Below are 5,240 nucleotides of genomic sequence, written 5' to 3' on the forward strand. Positions count from 1 at the left end.
GAAGCCGGTGGAGGTTGGTGAGATGTGTGGTTGTTGATGAAGAGCTTTTATTCTCTGCTCCCCGCATCATTTGTTGTCTCTTCTTCCACCACTCATATTTCGACACATCATTTTCCAATTTCATTAAATTCTTACCAAAATATATATATATATATTTAATATTTTTGCCCATTTTAAGTATATATGTTTAATTTAATTTTAGAATTTCTCTATTAAATTTTCTATGGAATAATTTAATCAGTTTTTTAAAGTAAAAACGTCATACTATGTCTATCGACTCCTCTCACTCCCCGTCCTTCACACACGTTTCAAAATTTCGAGAGTAACGGTATAAATATCGAAACTTCATAAAATACACTTGTGACATGTTCGAGACAGATCATTCAAAATGATCAAAATCACTTCTATCATCCCGAAAATTATTCCAAAACATGTTATTAATCCTTCAAAATCAAGTTTGATTATCTGAAAAAACACGTTTAAGGGATAAATTCAATTATTCAATCAATATTAAATTGTTAGAATCAGTTCGAAACCGATCGTTAAACTAAAAAAAAAACAGCGCAAATCTCGAACATGGTATTGGAGAGGTAGGTAGATGGGTTGAATGATATGATCATGATAATGTGGTTGGAGAAACATCATAGATTGTGTGCGCCCACAATCTCATATCTTAATATCAAATATTAATTAATAATTTAATACTAGGCTCGTGGCTCGATATTTTGATCTTTTGCAACACATAACATATATGTAACAACCTATATCTAAGATTCGAGATTTGGGTCGATGATACTGGATGACCTTGACATTAGCCTTGAAAATAAACCTTAAAATAACCTATGATTCAGTCAAATATGTTTATGACATGATTAAGACACCTTATTTCGTATCGAAAGTTGCTTAAATGGGTTGGTTTATGACGGGCAATTCTTCACGTTTGACCGCTTCAGCAGCGTCTTCAACGTCGTTGCATTTACCCCACAAAACAGAGTACAGCCCTACGCCAATCAGCAGTGCACCAATTATCCTACAAAATCAATACAAAATAAGAGCGTTGTGTTCTAAAGGACTCGGCTCGGTTACCCTCCAAAAGAGAATTGATGAGCAGTTACCCTCCAACATAAACCTTTTCACCCAAGATGAGAGAGCCCATGAAGCCCACAATCACTATCACTAGAGGCCCAAAAGCTGTAACAAAAACTGGCCCTTTTCTTTTCATCACCAAACCTTGAAGATAATATGCCAATCCCGAGCTCACGATCCCCTGCGGGTTTCATCGTGAGTTTATAAGTAAAGAACACTACTTTTATGGGTACGGGATTTTTTGGGCCAGAAGAGCTTATGGTCAAAGTATGGACACTATCATACCATTATAGAGATTCGTGATTCATAACAATACTTCGTAGGTAGGTGTGCATTTAGTACTAAATTATAGTTATTCTTATAATTTATTTGATTATAAACAGAGAATTTTTACGCAAGCATGAAAGGGAAAGCCCAAAGAGGACAATATCTGCTAGCAGTGGATCTGGTCGTTACAAATGGTATCAGAGCCAGTCACCGGACGATGTGCCAGCTTTCTCGCTGTTCCCCGTAGGGGGTAGACACAAGGCGGTGTGCCAGTAAGAACGCTGGACCCCAAAGAGAGGTGGATTTGGGGGTGGTCCCACATCGATTGGAGGAAGGAAAGAGTGCCCAGAGAGACGCTGGGCCCTGAAGGGGGGTGGATTGTGATGTCCCACGGAGGAGAACAAATCACCCTTATAAGGGTTTCCACCTGGTAGACGCGTTTTAAACCTTGAGGGTAAGCCTGAAAGGGAAAGCCCAAAGAGGATAATATCTACTATGTTGTGGATCTGGGTCGTTACAAAATGGTGAATTACGCTAACATTCTTAGTTTTTCTTACCCCATAAGCGGCGGCCAAGAGGTTCATATCCCAGCCGATGGACCAGGAGTGGCGGGGGTGGTCCATGGCGAGGGTGACGACAATGGCTTGAAGGGTTCCTAAAAAGCAAACCATGGTGGTGAGAGAAAGATGGGCTGTGTATTTTCTCATGGTTATGGCTTGGAGAATGAAGAAGGCAGCCCAAGCTAGAGTGGCGATGATGAGCAAGATGGAGCCTTTGATGAACTTTCCGTCGTTGTGGGGGTTGGCCGCCGCCGCCGCCGCCGCCGCCGTGGGTGGTGTGTTTGTGTGGCGGCCATGCCCGGTCCAGAAAAAGTTGATGACACTTCCTTTATAAAATGTCATCAACATGGCTCCCACCACCGTCACTATTGTTCCTAACACCTTGGCTTGGCATCTCACGTTCTTCAAATCCAACTTTTCCATTCTGATGGGTTGACCGAATTAGTTGACATTTCGAATATAATACTTGCATTTATTCATATTCTTCGTACTTTTGATTATTTATTCGATCGGAGAACACGTTAACCAAAGCTTAACATACCTGCAAAGCACTGCCATGATGAACGTCATTGAAGGAAGCATGTTGCCTATAGCACACGAGAAAGTTGGAGATGTCATTTTCAGCCCTAAATAGTAGAAGTTCTGATCGATAACTGGCCTGTTGAGATCGAGAGAAAATTTTTAGCTACTTGAAAGGACTTAATTACGGTTCCCAGCAAGTTTGATACTAACCCGAGAAGAGCTAAAACGAATAACTGAACGAAAATCTTAAATGTAATCTTAGGTCTTACATTCCTGAAAGTAAAATTAGTAACGAGATATCAAGAAAACTCAACAAAACGTGAAATGGGTTAATGTTGAAAATAAAAATAATCGTATGATTATAGAAATATGAAGGGATTTGTTTATCGTAAGACGTGATAACTGAAGAGTATACGAAAGCTACGAACTTTCCTCTCTTTTCTAGGGTAGTACTGACTCTTCTACGCACCTTTCGAAGAAAAGAGCAAAGGGTGCCATGACAGCGGTGGCAAAGGCGTGGCGGTAGACGACGAGGACGTAGTGGCTCATACCGCGGGCGAGGGAGACGGTGGAGATGATATTCATTCCGGCGTAGCCAAATGTGAGGGAGATGACAACGATGTAAGGCATTGCATTTTGAAAGAAGCAGCCAAGGGATTGTGAGTATCCCATGCTTATTATGGTTAAAGGGAAGAGAGGAATCAACAGCTTAGAACAGCTTATGACTGTGTTTATAAGTTATTATGAATTGGGCTTCAACCTAAGGTACGGGCCCATACGCACAGGTATCCATCGTTTACCGTTAGACGGCAATGGAATTGAAGTTTACCTCGTTCAATCAGGGAAGGGAATAGAGGTTTAGGTTCAGGAGAAAGAACAGAGAAGAGATCGTAAAATAGCTTTACCGAGTTCAATCTATCGAATTCATCTTGCTTGAGTTGAGTCTTTGTTTGTTTACAGTTCGTGAAGGAATAACTCACAATAACTAATGGTAATAGAGGTTCAGGTTCAGGTTTCGGAGTTCAGTCTCATGAATCGAGAGTCTTTCCTTTCTCTTTGTCTTTTACAGAGTTCCAGAAGAATAGTCCAGGGTCCTAACCAAAAAGAGTGCTCGAATAACGCTTGCATCCTCTATATAACCATAATTGCTGACACAGAGTTACCCGATCCCTATTCCCCAAACATCGTCATTACTTCTTTTCTGGAAAAAAGAAGTTCACGACACATAGGTCTTCTACCTCCAAGTAACTTTCGTCCGTTACAAAAAAATTCATCGCTACAGCCTCCGGTAAGAGTTTGAAACTGAAACACAGCTCAGAAAAAAATAATAATAAAAATAGAGTTTTAAATGTGAAGATTTTAAATTTAAAGGTAAATTTATTTTTTTTCAATAATTTAATTGTTCGTAATTATAATTAATTAGTTTTATTTATATTTATTGAAGTTAACCAGTAAATTAATTTTTATTAATAAACCTAACTGTATTTTAATCAATTTAATTAATTTTTATTATATTTATTGAGGTTAACCAGTAAATATTTTACATAAATATTTAATCAATTTAAGCATAACTCAACTACTATAAAAAAAAAAAAAAGTAAAAAAGTAAAAAGTAAAGTTGAGATATTACTGAGAGAACTAATTCACCGATGGAGGTCTGTGTTGGGACTATTTTGTTCATCACTTTTTTCTCTGTTTTCTTTTACCTTCGAAAATCACGAAGCCATGAAGGTTTTAGACTCTACCCTGTTGTCGGAGTTCTGCCGCTGTTCTTATTGAACCGGCACCGTTTTCTGGACTGGACGACGGAGGTCCTCCGCAACAGTCGGAACAACACGGCGGTATTCCGCCGGCCAGGGGGTATCACCGGCGTCATGACGGGAAACCCAGATGTGGTGGAGCATATACTGAAGACCCAGTTTGAGAACTACTCGAAAGGGGAACGATTGGTTTCGCTTATGGAGGATTTTTTGGGGTCTGGAATTTTCAACTCCGACGGCGAAATTTGGAGGATTCAACGGAAAATGGCGAGTTATGAATTCAGCACCAAATCGCTGAGAAATTTCGTCACGGAAAATGTTGTAATTGAGATTCAAACGAAGCTGATTCCTCTGTTGGAAAAGGCTTCTGAAACAGAGCAGATTTTGGATTTTCAAGACGTTTTTGAACGATTTGCGTTTGATAATGTCTGTAAATTATCGTTCAATTTCGACCCTGGTTGTCTCGGCGGCGATGCAACTTCCGCCACCGAGTTCATGCTCGCTTTTGAGACCGCCGCCACTCTAATTTCCGGCAGGTTCTGTTTTTTTTTTTTTTTTTTCTCTCCGATCTGCATTTTTAATAAAAAAAAAACCATACCCATTTCGTGCTACTAAACACGAAGATATAATCCACTTTGAGTATAAGCTCTCTGACTTTGTTTTGGCTTATGTACGACGCCTTATACCGGTAGATGTGTATTCCTTGTTTATAAACTTATGATCAGTGTCTGATAAAAAGTGTACTTTGTTCAAGGGCTCTAGCGAAGGAGTCGAGCCGGGAGGCTGTTTGAGGGCTTCATAGGCGTTTGGGGAGGCTAGAGTGTAGGAAGATTGTTGGGAGGATTGTTGGGAGGGAGTCCTACATTAGCTACTTTAGGAATGATCGTGGGTTTACAAGTAAAGAATATATCTACATTGTTATGAGTCTGTTTGGGGAAACCGAAGGCAGAGTCATTAGAGCTTATTCAAAGTGGACAATATCATACCATTGTGGAGAGTCGTAACATTTTGTTCTTAATTTGAACAGATTTAGGTATGCAATTCC

At 39.7% G+C, this 5,240-nt stretch overlaps 2 protein-coding genes across 4 annotated transcripts; one reads left to right on the plus strand and one right to left on the minus strand.

Annotated features, from left to right (window-relative positions):
* Window positions 1-715: 715 nt before the first annotated feature.
* LOC111786283 (WAT1-related protein At5g07050-like) lies at window positions 716-3,123 on the minus strand. Of its 3 annotated transcripts, XM_023666595.1 has the most exons (6): window positions 2,905-3,123; window positions 2,646-2,708; window positions 2,455-2,571; window positions 1,911-2,337; window positions 1,116-1,267; window positions 716-1,030 (listed from the first exon to the last, which is right to left on the minus strand). In XM_023666595.1, the coding sequence occupies exons 1-6, from the start codon at window positions 3,105-3,107 to the stop codon at window positions 904-906; spliced, it is 1,089 nt and encodes a 362-aa protein (XP_023522363.1). In that variant the 5' UTR covers window positions 3,108-3,123; the 3' UTR covers window positions 716-903. The 3 variants fall into 3 exon arrangements, with proteins under 3 accessions (XP_023522363.1, XP_023522364.1, XP_023522365.1); XM_023666596.1 differs by lacking the exon at window positions 2,646-2,708; XM_023666597.1 differs by lacking the exon at window positions 1,116-1,267.
* A 961-nt stretch (window positions 3,124-4,084) lies between these two features.
* On the plus strand, window positions 4,085-4,731 carry LOC111786282 (cytochrome P450 94A1-like; the record flags this gene model as incomplete). The annotated part of the gene is made up of 1 exon (XM_023666594.1): window positions 4,085-4,731. A coding segment is annotated over exon 1 (647 nt), but the record flags the coding sequence as incomplete, so codon positions are not given.
* Between the last annotated feature and the right edge of the window lie 509 nt (window positions 4,732-5,240).

The sequence above is a fragment of the Cucurbita pepo genome, unplaced genomic scaffold, assembly GCF_002806865.2.
Source record: "Cucurbita pepo subsp. pepo cultivar mu-cu-16 unplaced genomic scaffold, ASM280686v2 Cp4.1_scaffold001288, whole genome shotgun sequence".
NCBI classification, from domain to species: Eukaryota; Viridiplantae; Streptophyta; class Magnoliopsida; order Cucurbitales; family Cucurbitaceae; genus Cucurbita; species Cucurbita pepo.

What these genes read in the sequence shown, in the direction of transcription:
- LOC111786283 (XM_023666595.1), bottom strand. Translation starts at nt 3,107, where the DNA reads ATGGGATACTCACAATCCCTTGGCTGCTTCTTTCAAAATGCAATGCCT. An exon ending in ATCATGGCAGTGCTTTGCAG is followed by an intron (nt 2,338 to 2,454) that starts GTATGTTAAGCT and finishes TCAACCCATCAG; the next exon opens with AATGGAAAAGTTGGATTTGA. An exon ending in TCTTGGCCGCCGCTTATGGG is followed by an intron (nt 1,268 to 1,910) that starts GTAAGAAAAACT and finishes TGAAACCCGCAG; the next exon opens with GGGATCGTGAGCTCGGGATT.